Here is a 15,953-nt window from a genome sequence, read left to right as displayed (position 1 = left end):
CGGCGGTTTCACCCTTATTTCGCGAGGAGATGGAGTCCGAGTACTCATGGAGGCCCTTCAAGTCTTGTAGTTCCGGTACAAACAGGAGTGACTGGACCTCATGGGGAACTTTGTTACCCGCATTGAGGAGCTCACCTTGAATGATCCTGACACAGAAGGCGAGATGTGACTCTTGTATCCCGTCAATTTTTTGCTTTGCCCGTCTTCTGCACAATTTCCTCACCATTAGCAGTCGTTCTGTACATAACTTATAATGTATATATGGCTTGTCTCTTTCCGTCCACTCACATTCGAAGCTGCGCGCATCTGAGTTCCATATAAGGCGCGTAGCTTGCCAGCCGGTCAGCCCATCAAGCTGGAGCTGGGCGCGAGCTGGGCAGCTGGCTACGAATCAGCTGGATGCCGGCTCGGCTGGATCCGGCTGGCTTGCCCCACTTGATCAAGCCCCACTGGCTTGGCTTGGCTGACTCGAATTGGCGGCAACACTAGTGAGAGAGGACGCGTAGATCCACGTTCTCGACACGTCCGTCGTCGTGGGTGGCTTTAGCGCGCATGTTATGCACGGCGCGCGCACTTGCTTCCGTTCTACGATCATGGTCGAATTAAGAGCTCCTTCTACCAGCCTTCCACTATCTCCGCTTCCACGCCTTATAAACCATTGTGAAGGGTGCATGCGCACGGTAAGATTTACCTGAGCCATGAGCTACTTCGCACTTTCCCCAAACCCTCGCAACTCCGGCGCGGATAGCCCTGGGTCCTCTGTGTTCGACCTTCCCACCCAGCCCGGTCCTGCCCATGCGACACCAGATAGATCATCCAGTGTGGCTACTGGAAAATCAACAGGGCTTCTGACGTCGCTTTCTGGTGAAACATCTTTCGTAGTCATATCTGGTGGTACGGGATGCAACTCCATCTGTCCCGCGTTTGGCCGTTCGGCCTGTTACATTCTCCCAGTCTCGGACGACGGAGGTTCTTCAAGTGAAATCATTCGCGTCTTGGGCGGACCATCGATTGGTATGTGAGCATGAATACGGTCACCCGGGCATCAGTTGAGTATTCATGCAGGTGACATCCGCTCGAGGCTCGTTCGCCTGATACCTCCTGCGAGGCCTGGCGCACCTCTAGACGCCATTCGCAACCTCTTAGCGTACCGCCTCCCTGCAAAGTGCACTGAACAGGAAGCGCGTGATGAATGGAGGGACATTGTAGAGGGCCGCAGCCGACTATGGACGGGCATTCCCAATGATCGCAAGGAAATGATCAGAGGTATGTCTGAGAGGGCCTGTGCGTGCGACATGGCCTTGACCCATCTCGTAGCCTTTCTTGTCCGTTTTGAGCACGAGATTCTGTCGCGGGCGCATAAGAACTTTTCGTTCGTGAACGGAAGGTCAGTCATGATAGATAGATGGGTGAAGGGCGAATCCTCATCCCGCAGCTTAGCATCGGCAATTACTTCCTTTCCGCTGCGCAGCTCTTCTTCCACTCGCTTCCTTCCGCTATATTCCTCTTCTCTTCTATCACGAGCAGCGAGGCGAACATCTTGCCTGTGATCGTAACGAACCATACGGTCACTATCGCCGCAGAACTGGTTCGCTAGTCAACCATTCACCCTGGGACCATCATGCGAGCTCATCTCATCCTAGGACAACGGGGAGCGACTGGTCGGGCAATGCGAGATTTCTCATCCTGTCCGACAAGCACCTCGCATAAGCGTATACGGAGAAGACGATGCGGCGGTCGACCCATTGGACGGAACACTACCTCGCAGTCGCAACGTCCTATTCGAGGCGGAAGGGAAGAACGACTATGAGCCTCTCAACGCGCGCATTAGCAGTAAGCACATCGTTGCTAGATGTGGTACTGCAATTGACGGTATAGCAGGGTTATTCTACATCAATGCATACGGGAATGAGATCCATCCCTCGCCGAATCCTGACTATTTGTATTCTATGTCGCGATACAACGTGCTGGTGTACTCATGTGGGTCTCTCTGGACAAGGTTTGTCACGAGAGATGCGTATCGATGACATACCGTCCTGAGCCATGATTCCAGCATCATCCCCTGCCTCGCTCTGAAAGGCGTTGCGAATGCTATTGCCGGTTCGCGATCATTGAAGGCGAAGGTGCTTCTTTGTGCGTTTGAGCTTCTCTGATCTATTTGGCTTCGGCTGACCTCATGGTAGTAAACTCGACTAACGATCGAGAAACCGATGGGTACAGCGCCGTGGACTACATTCGGTAAGCTACTCGCTTCTGATCCGACTAGGGAATGCCAACTCTCCGTATGCGCGTTCTTATCAGCATCGTCGCACGAACGTTGAACGACGGTCATCACGCGAAGACGTATGGGGGCCTCAGCAAGGCTGATACGACGTGGCCCATCTCAGCTTTCATCACGCACCTTGTCTACCTGAAGGGTACTGCAGTCGAGGTTGACATATCCCAGATCACCGTACGTCGACGCACATTCCCTTCTATTTTGCCGAGCCTAAGTTCTCTACTCACAGTATTTGGGGGTGCGGTGTATTGAAGTAGAGGGGCCGATAGACGAAAGGTCCCAGCTGCCGCAGTTCGACGCATCCTCCGTCACCCTGGCGATTCGTGAGATTCTAGATAGCTTTGCGGACGAATAGATGCAGTCTTCTTCTCGGACGAGCTAGGATACAGATATTCTCATGCCAATGCTCGGAAGGCTGCTCCGTGATGCCCGTGTTCTTCGGCCAGCCTGGAAGCCCGGTCTGAAGCTGCAGCTGCATCTCTTGCTGCGAGTTACGAAAGCCGCGCCTGTATCGGAGTATATTGCGTGCGAGTACTGTGACCATCATTCATTGCAGGTCAGCCGACCGACCCTGCGAACGACGTCAGTATTCAGCAGTCAGGCTAGAACATAGATGATAGCGTGGCTGCATCGAGCTGCGAGCTAGGCGACGCATCTGGGTGCAGTGTCCGCATCCACTTCTCAGTTGGCCCTCTACCGTGATCTTCATCCCGACGTCCATGACTCCCTCAGGAACTCGCTCCGCGCGCGGCCATGACGAGCACCCTTCCCGCGAACAGTAACGTGAACATGAGCCTCAACGACCCTGCAAGGCGTAATACGAGTTCGAGAGAGCCGAGGGCAATACGATCTATCTTGCTCTCCGGTGCGTGCTCCGCGTTTATGTGAACCCCGACCCTGTGGGTCTGGCTGGGCCAGCACGAGCTTTTCATCTTACGTATATCCCTTTGGTATGCACGTCCCTCTCTCCACCTCCAGCACACGGGCCTCCAGGCTTGCACGCGCGAAATGGCAGCAACCCCAGAGAGCCCACCGTTAACCTAAGCATCGACGCACAGGACGGGCTCGCGTCCGCTCTCAATCACCCCAATGCCCAGCTGCAGCCGGACTCCCACATAGCGACAGCAACAGCGGCAGAGCCAGACGGGCGACCACCCTCCATCCACATCAGCGAGGACCTGACCAGAGCTCCCGCCAACCCGTCCAGCGACGACCAGTCGGACCCCTCCCACGGCGACGCCCGCGCGATGCCCCCGGCTCTTATCTCCGCGCCCCGCGCGCGGCGCATGACGCTCGACCTCCCCAGCTCGCCCATCGACGTCCTGTACTCGACGGACCACAAGCTCGCCCTCGAGAGCACCTCGCCTAAGCCATGTATCGTGCCCGGGAACGCCCTCCACCTCATCGACGAGGACCCCTCTGCGCCCCGCTCGGCGACCCCGTCCTCGCTCATTATTGTCGGGGATGAATCTGAGCATGGCGCAGAGCCCGGGACCGATGGGGACTTTGAGGGGGAGGGAGAGGACGAGGAGGGAGAGGGCGTGGGGCAAACGAGGAGCGCGTCGCAGCCGCCGACGGGGGAAGGGAATGGCACGGTGCGCCCGCCATTGCGGGTGCGCTTCCGCTCGCGGGTGCGCATCACGTCAGGCACCCACCGAAACCGGCACCATGCAAGCATGGCGGGCGGCTCTACTCCAGGCTCAAGCACCTCAGACTCCCCTTCGTCGTCGATCTCTGCACCACTGCGCTACCAGGCGGACGATAATGGGGCGTGGGGCCCGATCGGGAAGCGGCTCAGCGCATATGCGGCGGCTGGCGGGGGATGGCAAAGGAAGACTCAAGTCCAGTTGCAGACTACGGAGAGGCAGGCGAACGGGGCACAGAATGGCGTGGGGAGAAGGCGAGGAGGTACGAAGGGTGCGAGAGGGTATAACGAACGAACGCCGTTGCTTCGTCCTCCGGCTGGAGCGGTGCATCCCGAATCGGAGGACGAGGAGTCTCAGGCGATGAGCGAGGACGAACGGACCATGCGTGCATCAGCGTTGCGGCGGGAGGAAGAAGCAGTATTTGGAAAGTGGCCATGGAGAATATTCAATCGCCATGTGAGTGCTCACGCCCGTGTGTTCTTGCTCTCGTGCTGAGGTGTCTCTAGTGGTGGTGGTGGCACGTCGAGCCTGTACTATGCTGTTGTTGTTCTGACGATTCAGATTACGAGGAGTTCTAACTCCTAGGTTAACCTTCTTCTCGATACCATCTTCATGCTATGCTCCATCCCACCCACCACTCATATATCATATCCATGATCCCGCACATGTACGATCCATATGAAGTTCTTCTCGCGTCGTCGTTCACCATTTTGGTCGTTCTGTGATTGTAGGTTTACCGAACAGCCCACTTGATGTGCCTCGCCATTGTATTCTACCGCACTTAGCAGGACAGATACCCATGAACACTTCTCATGGGACAAGTACAACAAGATTGCTCTCTCTCTCAATGAGACTACTCTACAGGATCAAATCTGCTCATTGCTTCTGCTCCTCGCTCGCCGCCGGCTTGACGTTCTTAACCATAGTCGGTGGCAGCGTCGTGATAGGCGGAAGGAGCGCGCTCGCCGTCTTCCTCGCATTCTGGATCAATACCTGGTCCATGATCACCAGCGCCGCCATCGCCTCCACGATGGGCACCGCGCGGGGCACGACGCACGGGTCGTGCCTCCCCCTCGCGGCGAGCGTCCCCGGGGTGCCGTCGTACTGCGCCGTCTCCTGCTCCTGCGAGATCGTCGCGGGGCTCTTGAACCCGATCCGGAAGTAGACGTCCTCCCCGTTGCTGATCCCGCCCTGGACGCCCCCGCTCCAGTTCGTGCGGGTGCCCATGCGCCCATCGGGGCGCTGCACGAACGCGTCGTTGTGCTTCGAGCCGGGCACCTGCGTGCCGCGGAAGCCTGAGCCGATCTCGAACGCCTTAGTGGCGGGGATGGAGAGCATGGCGTGTGCGAGCTTGGCCTCGAGCTTGTCGAAGACGGGCTCGCCGATGCCGGAGGGGACGTTGCGGATCACGCAGGTGACGGTGCCGCCGATGGAGTCGTTGGCTTCCTTGGCACGGAGGATGCGCTGCAGATGTGCATGATGTGAGCATACGCGTGCTGGGGGTAGTAGGAAGGTGCACACCTTGACCATGCGTTCGGACGTCTCTGCGTGTGGACAGCGGGTCATTTGCGCGTCGACCTGCTCACGAGTGACGGTGTTGAGAAGTTCGACAAACTCGGGGCTCAGCGCATCTTCCACCGTGTCCTCATCTTCTGCGGGGACCTGGGAAGGTGGCGAGATTGCAGAGGGAAGCTGGACCTTGCCTACAGACGACACGAACGCGACGATCTCGATGCCGTACGCGAGCTTAAGGTACTTTTCCGCGATCGCGCCAGCGGCAACTCTGCCTGGGGTGCGTCAATCGTACAAGCCAATTTGCACGCAAAACGTACGATGCTCACCGATCGTCTCACGCGCACTGCTCCGCCCTCCCCCACTGCTCGCTTTCACGCCATACTTCTCAAGATACGTCCAGTCCGCATGACTCGGACGCGGGTAGAGATCGGTCTCGGAGTAGTCCTTCGGGCGCTGGTCCTCGTTCCGGACGAGCAGGCCAATGGGCGTGCCGAGCGTGACCCCATGCTCGATTCCGGACTGGAGGTGGACGAGATCCTTCTCGTCTCTCTGCGTGGTGCCATTCTGTTGGATGAGACGCTCTGCCTTCAGAGACCAAGTGAACGTACGGGGGTGGTGAGGTTGCTCTGCCCTGGACGTCTGCGGCTCAGCTGCACTTGCACGTCTTGTTCGGTCAAGGGCAAGCCCTGTTGCGAGGTTGAGCTACTTTGCAGGTCACTTCAGATGTAGAACGGGTACATACCGGAGGACAGCCGTCGATGATAGCTCCGACGGAGGCGCAATGTGACTCTCCGTAAGTCGTAACACGGAAAAGGCTACCGAAGGTGGACATCTTTGAAACGACAGATGAGAAGCTGGCAGAGCGCAGTGCGTATGGACCGCACCTCGATATAAGGTGTAGAAGGCGGCTGCGGGGGAGGTAGGTAGGCTGGGGACCTCGCAAATGAAAAGTCCGAGGCGTTATACTGTGTGCGGCGCGTCCGTTCTTCGCCAGTGGTCCGATCTGGTCGGTATTTTGTGGTCGCCTGTGCACGATGGCGTGAAGCGGTGTCAAGGGTGTCGAGTAGTCTGTGCACGGGACACCGAGGACTTGAGGGAGCTTTTATGAGATGACTCCTTTGCGAACGGTGCACTCGACAATCCAGATTCAGATCAAGACATCGAGGGCAGCTCAGATTAGATTAGATCCTGGGTTACTTCCCACCCCGACCTGTCCGGAGTCGCGCAGTAGTACGCGACCGCTTGCAAGTACTGTTCCCACCGAGTGCGCAACATCCTCGTGGCGGTCTACGGCACCCTCTAAGACTCAGTCAGCTCTGAAAAGGTAGTTTGCATCCTTGATGTACTCTGGAGCTCCGAGTTTGCAGTTGGCTGACCCAGTTGTAGCACAGATGCCGCTCATCTCCGATTTTCCTGCCCTTCCTGGGTTCTACCAGCTGCTGTTCTTGCATATCGAACCGAGTACTGTCATTCCCTTCTGTTATTGTACAGTAGCTAAGTATCAGTAGCCTCTACTATAATGCCTGCGGTCATGGCATGGCTGTCGCCTGGAGCGGCATGGTTCCACAATCAACTCATCCCAGACGGGACACCTGTTCCTGCCGCGCTTTCGGACGCAAGGACTACAATGGCCATCTGGCAGCTTGGCAATTGTGCGTAGCTTTCGTTTAACATGCGTCTCCATAAGCTCAGATGTCCCCACATAGGCTACCTACTATTGGGCATGATTTCTAGTTTCGTATTCCGTGCCGTCCGGGATGCACTCCCGGACAATCCAGTCGCGCAAGAGCGCATCATGGGTGCAAGTTTCACCGCACTGGCGCTTGCAGATGTCAGCGCTCCTTTTTTCGCATAGTGATGTAGATGGGCACGTACGCTGACGGTTGACTGCAGGTGACGCAGTACGGCCCATATTTCCGCACATGAGGGCGAACCCCATTCCTGACTCACCTTGTTCTGTTCTCGTAGCATCATTTGGTCGTGGGTCGGCCTCCCTGACGACCTCAAGTACGACTTGGCGCGCTGGAACTCGATGACGCACGGCAACATCACTTTCGTCATCTTCCTCCTCGGCATGAGGTCTGTACATCCTACTCTCCCCGCACCCTTGCTTCTTCTGCCCCTCGAGGGGAGCGAAGGGAGCGAGGGCCCCATCGAGTAGACTCATACTGACCGTCATGGGGCCTGGCCCTCGCTCACTTCGCATGCAGAATCGCATGGTTCCTGGGCATCGGCCGGACGCGGTACTACTTTGGCCAGCCGTCGTCGGCGTCGACGTCAGCGGTGAAGACCAAGGCATCCTAACTACTCGCACAGTACATGGTGGGTTGAGTGCTCCTGCTGCCACTTTCGAACGGTGGCGTTGGGAACATCAAGCTACGGGCACCGTACCATATAATACACACACGCTCCCCTGTACTTACGGCTTTCCCGCTCCACATCCCAGGTGTCCCGTCAATACCACGATCTCCATTATCGCGATCCCTCGCAATACAGTCTGCGTGCCCCCCCTACTCTGCTCGAGCTCTCCACATATAGCAAGTCCGAATGCAGACGTTCTAATGGAAGCCCGGGCTCTACAGCGCTGCTCGTGCCTATGAATATGAAGTCTGTTACCCGCACCGTACGCTGGTGCCTGGTCGCACACACATCTCAATATTCGGACCGCAGCAACGACGCGAGAAGCACGTCCGCCGCCGTCCAAAGTTCACGGTCCACTCGCCTTTGGAAGAACGATGCCGCACCGCCCCGCGCTCTTCCCCACGCATGGTTCCCTGCGTGAATCTGCACAATGGTAGCGTGTGCTACAGCTGCACGGGAGGGCCAACGATTCCCCTCCCCGGCGACGCGGTAGCAGATCTGAGCGTCCGGAGAATTAGAGACGGCTTCGAAATGGCCTTTTGGTATCTGACTTGACATTAGAGAATGAATTCAGAAGTGTTCTATCGCTATCGTGTTCTCTGCCGGGTCCACTGAGAAACGTGCGAGCGAGAACCTCGAGCTTATTGTGTGCGAGTATGTACAGCGATGATCGTTCCGATACTAGCATGACGATCACAAGCAATCCGCGGGGCCGACAACACATCGTTCTCAATAAATAATGAATACAGCGCATAAGCACATAGCCTGAGCCCTTTAGAGCCCCTTAGAAATGATCATGAGTGGAGGGATGGTATGAGCGTGAACTTATTGTCCGCAACGGCAACAACAACACGGGTTCGAATGGAGTTTCGAGTTAGAGTTATGAATTCTTTCTACTGCAGCAAGACGATACTTGATACTGGGACGACTACGGTACGGTACGGTAACGATATAGAAGGCATAATACACGGAGGAAACACCGGGACAGCGGCGACCTGGACGAAGGCGAAAGCTGGGAGGCTATAGCACTGTACGTATGGGGCGTGACACGGGATGGGGACAAAAGTGATAGCAGCAACGAGACATTGGACGAATGGACAATGGAGCAACACTGGAATAGACGGGCGAGACGATGAACAGACGACGATGGACAGATGCGGATATCCGACCAGAGACGAAGCGACGCGAGAGAGGATAAGAAGTGCTGGAAGGGAGAACGAGGTCGAGACGCGCAGGAGCACGCCTTGCAGCAGTTGTCGCTCGCCACCGACATTGAGGCATCCGGCGGCCGGTTCCAGGAGACAGAACACACGACGAGCGGGTGAACAGTGCTCGATCTCCCGCCTGCGTACACAGACGATGGTCGCCTGACCTGCTGCCGTGCAGAGCCGTGGGCGCGGCCCCACGAGAAGACGCGCCGAAGCGTCCCTGGCCCGAAGACTGCCCAAACGAATCCGGATCTTGGGGCGTTCTCCTTCGCTCCCCCGACCTAGCCTTCTGATGCTTCCCATCTCGGCATCCAGATCCGCGCCACCATCGCGCACTATTCTCGTCACTCCGTCGTCGTATCGCTCCACGTAGTCCAGTCTGTCCGTGTAATGCCGATTAGTTGCTCGTGCGCAGTGGGAATGGGAGAATGGGGAGGGGGAGGGGGCATGAGTGCTGATGATGCGATATTGAAACAAACCATCGAGATCGTCTCTGGGAGATGCGGTATGCGTACGAAGTCGATGTGATGCAGAGACGTGATATGAGCGTAGGCCGGCGTGCGCCGCATGCAGGTTGTCGTGAACACTGGAGCGGAACCATCAAGCAAGTGCGGTCGGAGAGTGAAGACGACAACCAAGACGGCCTATGGCAGGACAGCCCACCACGATGCGACCACGGCGCAAACGACGCGGGGATGCGGGAGGGTATGACCTGGCCGTCAATGCTTCGTCTGGTTCGCCGCCTGCCTCGCCGCGAGTGTCTCGATGATATGATGGACACCCTCAGGCTCAAGCACGACCTTCGTGCCGTCGCAGCGTGCCTTGCTTGTGAACTCGGTACACAACTCGTTGATGTCCACGTCCTGGGCCCATTCAAGATATGTCAGTTCCCATATCGTGCGTCTCAAACGCGAACACACCAACCTTGAACTGGGGGTTAGACGTGATCGTCCGCCAAGCAGTGAGCACCTCGATATTCTTGTCGCTCTTCTGCGTCTTCGGGAAGCTTGAGCCCTTGCACATCACGAACGGCGTGCCGCCATCCCCGCCCGTCGCCTTCCGTAGGAAGGGAGCAATCGGCATGTCGCACGAGTCGCCCTGCTGCTCGTCAGAGGCCGGCGATGACGACGTTCCGTTCTGTAGGAACGGCGGCGTCTGAACGAAGCTCGACTGTCCAGCGCTCGCTATGGCTTTCTCAAGCTGCTGCTTCGTCTTCGGACACTGCTCATTGTTGCCAGTACCCGATGCGCCCGCCTGTGGACTGTGCGCTGCTGTTGACGGACTGCCCGTGTTGGCTGCGCCTGATGGTGATGATGAGGACGAGGATAGTGAAGGCGTGCGGTGGGATACAGGGGAAAGCGAGCTGGGCGGACTTGCCAAGAGCGCATGGTAGTCAGCCGAAGTCGAGTTGCCGTTACCGTTCCCGAGGAAGCTCCCTCCAAACAACTGCTCGAGAGCATCTTGTCCGCTACTCTGGGAATCGGAGGGCGTCCATTGCTCCACGAACGTTGACTCGAAAGGAGCCGGAACGTACTGTTGCCCGCCATTCATCAGGATTGGGGGGCTGTCTGCGGGCGACGGCTCAACGAAGGACGTAAATAGGGGGTTGCTCGCGATGGTCTTGTACTCATGATCGAAGGAGAACGGGTCGTCCATGTTTACGTCTTGCAACTCGTCCGCAGGGTTCAACATACTCGGATCAAACGAAATGAGGGAGTTGAAGTTCAGATCGTACTGCGACGGGGGGGACTGCGTCTGCATCGGAGACTTGCTGGGGCCGGCGCCCGGAGACGAGAAGCTAAAGGCGTTTGAGCTGTTGTTGTTATTGAAAACATTGTGGTTGTTGCCTGCGTTATTGGGTCGAGAAGCCGTGAAGGTGAACGCCGCCTGCTTGAGCATCATGTTCTCGCTCTGTAGACGCGTGAGTAGATCGCGAAGGTTCTCGTTCTCCTGCTCCGTCAACTGGTTCTTGGCTTCCAACGCTGCTACTTTGTCTTCCAGCTATTGATGACGTCAGGATGGCGTCAGGTTGGGGAGGGATAGACTTACATCTCGGACATGCTTCTCCTTACGCTCACGGAAGGCACGTTGGGCTGCGCGATTCTGCTCCTTACGTTTCAACAGGCGAGACTCATCCTACCAAGATCGTCAGAAAAGCATTGCGAGCAACTATATAATCTATCCTGACCTGAGAAGCACCTGGCTTACGACGAGCACTAGCGGACGACACAGTCTTTTTGCTGTTAGAGGAGTTGGCTGGGATGACAGTCAAAACAAGCTGTGAGATTCAAGCGACTAGATGCGTACAAGTGTGTTGCGTCTTAGACTGCGGTTCTTCATCGTTATCGTTGGAAGCCTTACGCTTCAACGAGCTGTCCTCGGAAGGATCTGTGCTACCATTACCAAATACCCCTGATTGCCGCCGTGAGAGACTGGACTCGTTATGGGTGCTCGGTGGGCTAGGACTCGAGTCGCTCGAGGGGGGGCTGAGGTTAGGAGGAAAGCTGCTGATGCTCTGTGGGTCGACCCCGTCGGGGTTATCGATGGAGAGAGGCGGGTTAGTGCTGCCGACACTGGGGAACTGCTTCTGGAGGAAAGCGAGGAAGTCGTCGTCAGGAAGAGCCGAGAAAGTATCGGGCTGCTGGGCATTGATGTCCCAGAAGGAGTGGAGCTCTGACGAAGAGAAATTCATGACGGTAGGGCGAGCAGGATCGAGGGGGCGGCGACGGTGTGCTTAGAGAGACTGGATGGAAGGAGCTTGACTGCGCTGAGTAAGCAAAGCGGTGGTATGCTGTCAGGGCTCCTGGATAGACGAAGAATGGATGAGATGTGCCGAAACCGATGTGTTCAGCACTGGTGAGGACGAGGAGGGAGGAAAGGGAGGGTGATGACGGGGGGAGGAGAGAAGGGAGTGAAACCAGTGGAATGGAGGGGTTCGGAGGAGGCGGGAATGAAGTGCGGGAGGGCGCTCGGGACGGGAAACGCCGAGGGGGGAGGTTGCGCAAGCTTCCGTCGCCGCCCAGGCCGTTTCGACACCCGCTCGTCCGCGCCCGATGTGCGGTCCCCAGCCTCTGCTGACTAACACAAGCCCATCCTCCTGTGACTCCTGCACCGGCTCCGCGAACCCCACAAGCAGTCCGACATTGCTCGAGGCTGCCGGCTATGAACACGAATATCTCAGAAACACACCGAAGATCATTCTTCTCCGTTTCTCGTACCACCGGCCTTCGTATCTGCGCTTTTCCACCCTCATGCTTGCTCCAACTCAAACATTCTTTATAGCAATCCTTGTCCAACCCTGCGTCTCAGTCTTGCCCACACCTTTGCTTTCCACGGCGCCCCACCGACAATGCCCGACCGGGTTGATGTTTCGAGGCCCACTCCCCATTGGCCTCGATATGTGTTGTCGCGAGCCCCATGATCAAAGTAACGCACAAACCAACGCCAATCACCTCGCAGTCCCTCTCCATCCTGTGCCAACGTTTTACTCCTCGCTTGCTCCTCCTCGGTCGGACCCTCCGAGCTCATAGGCGCCGTCCGCGGACCCCTTGCTTCTCTTAATCGGTCTCAGCATCCCCAATTTGCCGTAGACTGTCAACCGGACAGCATCTGACCACCCGCAGGCGTTGGCAGACTGTCAATGCCAGCGATGTGCATCGCAAGCTGCAGGGGTTCGAGACTGAATCCAATCTTGTCCAGCCTCCACGCCACACGCGGACGGCAGCGTCTCGAAGGCCTTGCCTGCGCGGCACGAGCATACGACGCGTGTCTCCATTCAGTCCGGCATCCTGCTCATTGGCGGGCTGACGCTGCGCGCGCACCCGGTCAGAAGCCGGTGGGTATGGGAATATGGGAAGCCGGCTGCTCGAAACCAACGCGTCTGTTCGCGCTCATATCTGCGCCGTAGCGCACGATCGGATCGTTTAGGGCGCTTTCGTGCATCTCACCTGGCTCCCTCCGAGGTCTTTGCGTTCGTTCGTGCTCCTTCGTGCGTGCCTTGTTGCCTGCCTGCTGCAAGGCTTGTGGCTATCTAGCAGGCATGCAGCTTAGCCGTAGTCATTCAGTATTGTGGACAATGTAAAGGTGTGGACGAGCACCTTTGCTCCACTCACTGGCCGTCTCCTCCTGAAATCTATTTTCAATCTAATTTGATTTATTCGTCTCACTTGCGATCAGTCGAGATTCGAGCTGTGTTCAAAAGGGACAGGTCCTCAACGAACCCCGCCGTCGGAATGGCAAATGCAAATCATGATCAAATCTCCAATCTCAGGTCCATCTGCTTGCCATCTGGTTTCTCGCTTCGCGTGGATCGGCCTTTTGATCGCACCATGCCGCGTGTGCAGCCCTCTTTCGCTTCTTCGCCAGCTGCACCTTCAGTGGCGAAAGGTGCACCCCGATTTGAATTCGCCTACATGGTGCGCTTGAGATAAGAGACACGGCCGTCAAACGCGCTCTCAGACTCGCCGTTGTTTCAACGGTATCCAAAGGCTCCCCGGCGACGCACCTCCTTTGAAATGCTTCCTGGAGAAACAACCCGGATGTTAGTTGACGCCCCCCCCCTCCCATCGCGGACAAAGCCCGTCAACGGAACCCCCGACCGGAGCTCCTCGAGCGGGTTCTTTTTAAATCAAAACGAAGCTGGTGTACGTACAAACCTTACACTCAAGGCTTCCTGCGCTACGCTTAGCGTGTCCTTCAAACCTCCGGGGGTCAGACGTGGTACACGCGGTTTCCACGCTGATTCGAAGACAATCCTCCATCTTCTCGAAGACACTTCGGGAACGCATATGCGCCCCGTCCTTGTTACAGGATCGGATTCATCCGGGCCGCAGGAATTGCACCTCACGTACGCGCTGTGGAGACTGCGACATTAGTTGCCCGCCTTTGAAGCCTACGGCTCTACCAGGCGGTCTGCAAAGGATGATGCGCCTCATGTCACATTGCACAGCTCTTCTGCATACCATCCCACCCATGTCGGCTCACTTAGGGCTAAGTAGTCTATTCATCCCCACTGACGCATCTGCTTATCAGTTTCAGACCTTCGGCTGGACGGTGGTTTCCATATGGGACCTTGTCCAGTCCCACCAGGATGGCTTGAAGACTAGTCTAGAGGGAGACGGGGAACTGGACCGTACGTAGTCAGCCTGTCAACATGACGTCGCACTCGCTTGGCTGATATCCCTGATAATTGATGGCTGCGGACCCCTTCTGCGATGGACCCCACCCCCGCCTCTGACACGGGAAAGTATGGATGTCGCCGCGAACGAGATGGACCTGACAGTTTGCAGTGTTCGTATTGTACGTCCTCTCCCAGTATCTCTGCGCTTCATTGGTCTGATCTGAGCTCTGGAATTGCATCGCCGTGGCTTCACGCGCGTCGACCGGTTTCTCCGGAAAGTTGAAGCTTACACAGGCAAACTTTTTCGTTGTATCAACACAGGTTAGATGCGTGCGCGTCGCACTTCCAGCGCAGCGTGGTGAGTGGTGTATCTAGTCCCGAGCTTCCTACGTTTGACAGATGGTCAGTGTAACCATCAAGCAGGTGTGCTGCGGCGGAACGGACGTCATCCGGTCTTTCACAGATTGTCGCTCGAGCCAAAGTCAAGACCAAGACCAGCCCTATTCATAGGATCTTGAGGGCTATGCTCAGTGGGTATATGTGCGACTTTTCGGCGTCGAACCTGTCACCCCACTGCATACACATCGCTGCGCGTCCAGGCTGTCACAGTCGAGCCACAATCCGCCTGTCTATCGCCGCTCGCGACGGGATCGGTATCACACGCGACACGCCCACGCTCGACCCACAACCGGCTCCGCCCCTCTCCTTCCTCGGATCCTGCTGTCTCCGAGCCAGAGCCTACGACCCAAGAACCCGATGGTCAACGAATACAGCACTCCCTTCCCTCCGCTGTCATTACAGAGTTTAACCTGGCCACACCGCTCTTCTGAACTCAAGTTGGCGATCGATCATACGACCGGCCGCCGGACGGACGTCGACAGTCGTGTCCAGGTCAACCCACACCTCCTCTCGCCGTCGGCTCCTATCTCGCTCTTGAAGTGGGGCGCTTGTCCGACCGGGAATTGTACCAGCCACTTTACCCTCGCATCGGGCTCGAGTTGAAGACACAGTTCTGCGGTCGGAGTACAACTGAGGCGACTCATGCGCTCACGTGCTATTCATGAGGGCACCACACTGCACGTTCACTGAGGCGCTATTGCCCTCACGGTACACAGTCAAGGGGGAGCTCTGGCGCTAATCTATGTGCCTGCGGGGCACAGAGCTCGGTATTCGACGTGGGCGGTACGTGCACCACGGATGCAGTTTATTGCTAGAGACTGTGGCAGGCGTCGCGCCTGTACAGACAGAATCCCGATGGCGGCTTCGTCCAAGGCGACTGTGCATCTCAGGTCGAAAAGTCAGTAGTTGAGCTGCATTGTGCCCTTGGGGATCCACTCTTGCGGCTTCATAATGACTCCGAAACGGTGCTTGCGCGATTGCACTGTTCCAGCACATATTCCTTTGTCCTTCTCCAAGTCCCATCAAGTCACTTTGCGACCATCCAGGCCCTTACGCCTTAGCTCCTCGAGCCGGAAAATGTCCACTGACTGTGTTTTGCCAATCCAGAAACAGACAGTGTACAGATTGAGTGAGTGCGGTACGTCTAGAGGTGGGTCTCTCAGCATACAAAGTCTCACTTCTACATGCAAGTCACACGGCGACTGAATCTAGTCCAGACGCCTGGAATGGTAGTCCGTCCCGCTGGGGAGACTGTCGTCCGGCCAAAGTGCGGCTGGGTACACATGGATGCATCACAGCTATCCTGAACGGCTGGCGTGAATGCGCATATTCTCCGCACCATTGTGAATTGTTGCTAAGGTACGTATGATGGCGTGCCCACGATGTCTCTGGCATGCAACTGTCTGGTGCGCGTGGGTGACGTTCTA

The 15,953-nt window shown here is 56.9% G+C and overlaps 5 protein-coding genes across 5 annotated transcripts; 3 read left to right on the top strand and 2 right to left on the bottom strand.

Moving 5' to 3' along the window:
- Positions 1-698: 698 nt before the first annotated feature.
- On the top strand, positions 699-2,633 carry DICSQDRAFT_109643 (uncharacterized protein; the record flags this gene model as incomplete). The annotated part of the gene is made up of 10 exons (XM_007368386.1): positions 699-1,014; positions 1,066-1,266; positions 1,318-1,387; positions 1,441-1,588; positions 1,644-1,833; positions 1,882-1,999; positions 2,054-2,133; positions 2,184-2,238; positions 2,302-2,452; positions 2,508-2,633. The coding sequence occupies 10 exons, from the start codon at positions 699-701 to the stop codon at positions 2,631-2,633; spliced, it is 1,455 nt and encodes a 484-aa protein (XP_007368448.1).
- Positions 2,634-3,525: 892 nt separating this feature from the next.
- Positions 3,526-4,502, top strand: DICSQDRAFT_66258 (uncharacterized protein; the record flags this gene model as incomplete). The annotated part of the gene is made up of 2 exons (XM_007368385.1): positions 3,526-4,380; positions 4,431-4,502. 2 exons carry the CDS (start codon positions 3,526-3,528, stop codon positions 4,500-4,502), a joined length of 927 nt encoding a protein of 308 aa, XP_007368447.1.
- A 298-nt stretch (positions 4,503-4,800) lies between these two features.
- DICSQDRAFT_172622 (chorismate synthase) lies at positions 4,801-6,271 on the bottom strand (the record flags this gene model as incomplete). Its single annotated transcript, XM_007368384.1, has 5 exons — positions 4,801-5,388; positions 5,446-5,711; positions 5,766-6,003; positions 6,048-6,125; positions 6,182-6,271. The coding sequence occupies 5 exons, from the start codon at positions 6,269-6,271 to the stop codon at positions 4,801-4,803; spliced, it is 1,260 nt and encodes a 419-aa protein (XP_007368446.1).
- Positions 6,272-6,707: 436 nt separating this feature from the next.
- DICSQDRAFT_90127 (uncharacterized protein) lies at positions 6,708-7,911 on the top strand. The gene is made up of 7 exons (XM_007368383.1): positions 6,708-6,763; positions 6,829-6,900; positions 6,948-7,091; positions 7,146-7,270; positions 7,333-7,340; positions 7,408-7,518; positions 7,650-7,911. The coding sequence occupies exons 2-7, from the start codon at positions 6,831-6,833 to the stop codon at positions 7,741-7,743; spliced, it is 552 nt and encodes a 183-aa protein (XP_007368445.1). The 5' UTR covers positions 6,708-6,763; positions 6,829-6,830; the 3' UTR covers positions 7,744-7,911.
- Positions 7,912-9,727: 1,816 nt separating this feature from the next.
- DICSQDRAFT_66188 (uncharacterized protein) lies at positions 9,728-11,700 on the bottom strand (the record flags this gene model as incomplete). Its single annotated transcript, XM_007368382.1, is given in 5 exon segments — positions 9,728-9,871; positions 9,933-11,009; positions 11,058-11,144; positions 11,197-11,286; positions 11,305-11,700. 5 exon segments carry the CDS (start codon positions 11,698-11,700, stop codon positions 9,728-9,730), a joined length of 1,794 nt encoding a protein of 597 aa, XP_007368444.1.
- Positions 11,701-15,953: the final 4,253 nt, after the last annotated feature.

Source organism: Dichomitus squalens (genome assembly GCF_000275845.1).
Source record: "Dichomitus squalens LYAD-421 SS1 unplaced genomic scaffold DICSQscaffold_35, whole genome shotgun sequence".
NCBI classification, from domain to species: Eukaryota; Fungi; Basidiomycota; class Agaricomycetes; order Polyporales; family Polyporaceae; genus Dichomitus; species Dichomitus squalens.
Note: the sequence above shows the minus strand (reverse complement) of the source record. Positions and strands in the feature narration are given on the sequence as shown.